Below are 2,120 nucleotides of genomic sequence, written 5' to 3'. Positions count from 1 at the left end.
TGATAAAAGAAGGTATATGATTATGTGAATAATAAATGGATAATATTTAATGAGTTATTTTAATATTAATAATGTATTATCATATTTAATTGAATATATTTGAAATAGATGGTGAATTAAGATAGGATATATTTATAATAATGATTTAGAGTATGTTAAATTAAAATATGAGATATTATAAATAATTCTATTTGTTGTTTATTATTTATTAAATTATCAGATTAATTAAATGATATTAATATTATTTCAATCAAATTATTGAACAATTTATACATAGTTAATTTAAAAATCATATGTGATTTAAAGAAATTAATAGAATTAGTCAATTAAAATATTAATGATGTAATTAAATGAATATTGATTAAAGTAAATATTAAGAAATATTGAATAATTAGAAAATGAAATATTATAATAATTAATAATATGATTCATATAATAAATGTAGATAATTATAAGAAAATGAAATATTTAAATAATAAATGGATATAAAGTAAATCAAAATCATTAAATAACAAATTAAATTTCTTTCTTTATTTAAAATACAATCAATTTTTTATATAAAATATTCATTAATATCAATTCAAATATTTTAAATATTGTATAATACTATTACATTTTCAATAATATATTATTAAGATATAATGAAGAAGAATTAATTTAAAAAAAAATAATTATTGACATAAATAATCATATAATAATTAATTATTAAAGAAATTTAAATTAATTCTAATATTCTACATTTTATATTTTAGTTTCATTATTATTTATTATCTATTTAATGTATTATTCTAAAATAATGTTATCAAATTATATTTACAAAATTGATTCATATTCATAAAATAAATACATTTAATTAGATAAAAATTATACTAAAATAATGAAATAATAATTGAGAAAACTGAACAACCATAATATCAATCTTTTATTATTAATTAATAAGAAAATTATAAATAATCAAAATAAACATAAATTAAATAAAAAATATAAAGAATACAATTGTTAATCATCATATATTTACTATTTTATACATTACAATATCACAATATCAATTATTATAATAAAATTAATTTTAAAATAAATATTTATATATGAATGTATTAATTTTATTTGATTAATTAATATAAAAATATCTAATTTTGATATATTTAATAGTTATTCTTTTGTTTTATTTTCTCCACTTTCATATATTTTTTATCATCATTGACTTATTCCTTTATTCTTATTATTTTTTTGTATTATCATTAATTTGGTTTATTGAGTATTGAATTTGATTAATTAAAATAAATTAATCCTTTCATATATTTACTATATTTTTATTATAAATTTAAATAAACAAACAATTAATAAATAAGAAGAGAAATGGAAGATATTCCACACCCATATTATTCCCACCTCAACCTCTCCCTTCCTTCTTTTGGACGCTTTCATTTCTTTGCTCCATGTATTGCTTGTTTGATCTACACCATCTACTTCTTCTGGATAGTTCCCTCCTGTTTAGTCGATCAATCTCACTTTGGTCATTTTCTTGTCAATCTAGGATTTTATCTTCTTATTCTTTTTCTCTTTGTCTACTTCGCTATTCTTTATGCAAAACCACATATCATTCCTCCATATGCATCTTTAGATGAAAAACAAGATGCAGTTGCCAGAGCAAATGAAGCCTTCCTCAACAATTGGCATTGTTATGACGTAAACTATCCTATTCGATATTGTTATGTTTGCAAATGTTTTATCCCTCAACGTTGCTTCCATTGTTCTCAGTGTGGTTATTGTATCGAATTAAAAGACCACCATTGTGATTACTTTGGTTTTTGTATTGGTCGTCACAACTTACTTCTATTTTACTTCTTCTTTCTTACCTTAATAACACTTTGTCTTTACGGCTTTGTGTGTTTCTTCCACCTTTGTTATATTGTTGGTTTCGACACATTTACTCCTCTCCGTATTTTCAAACTCATTGGTCTCCTCCACATCCTTGCTTGTTTGTTTTTGGGATTAGTTCTCTCTTTCTACTTCCTCCACAACTCTCTCTCCTTATTAATCCATCGCAAAACACAATTCGAGTTGTTGCTTGAACATCGCATCTCCCTTAAACTCCATTCAGTTTGTTTTCTTTCTTA

General features: G+C 21.0%; 1 protein-coding gene across 1 annotated transcript, besides 7 other annotated features; it reads left to right on the top strand.

The window, feature by feature from the left end:
* The first annotated feature begins 39 nt into the window (after positions 1-39).
* Positions 40-101: a sequence feature (AT_rich).
* Positions 102-197: 96 nt separating this feature from the next.
* Positions 198-365: a microsatellite.
* Positions 344-522: a microsatellite.
* Positions 523-529: 7 nt separating this feature from the next.
* Positions 530-816: a sequence feature (AT_rich).
* Positions 817-834: 18 nt separating this feature from the next.
* Positions 835-891: a sequence feature (AT_rich).
* Positions 892-920: 29 nt separating this feature from the next.
* Positions 921-1,151: a sequence feature (AT_rich).
* A 119-nt stretch (positions 1,152-1,270) lies between these two features.
* Positions 1,271-1,351: a sequence feature (AT_rich).
* An 8-nt stretch (positions 1,352-1,359) lies between these two features.
* On the top strand, positions 1,360-2,120 carry EDI_206490 (palmitoyltransferase ZDHHC15, putative; the record flags this gene model as incomplete). The annotated part of the gene is made up of 1 exon (XM_001738833.1): positions 1,360-2,120. A coding segment is annotated over one exon (761 nt), but the record flags the coding sequence as incomplete, so codon positions are not given.

This window comes from Entamoeba dispar, genomic scaffold (genome assembly GCF_000209125.1).
Source record: "Entamoeba dispar SAW760 scf_1105229461705 genomic scaffold, whole genome shotgun sequence".
Lineage (NCBI taxonomy): Eukaryota > Evosea > Mastigamoebida > Endamoebidae > Entamoeba > Entamoeba dispar.
Note: the sequence above shows the minus strand (reverse complement) of the source record. Positions and strands in the feature narration are given on the sequence as shown.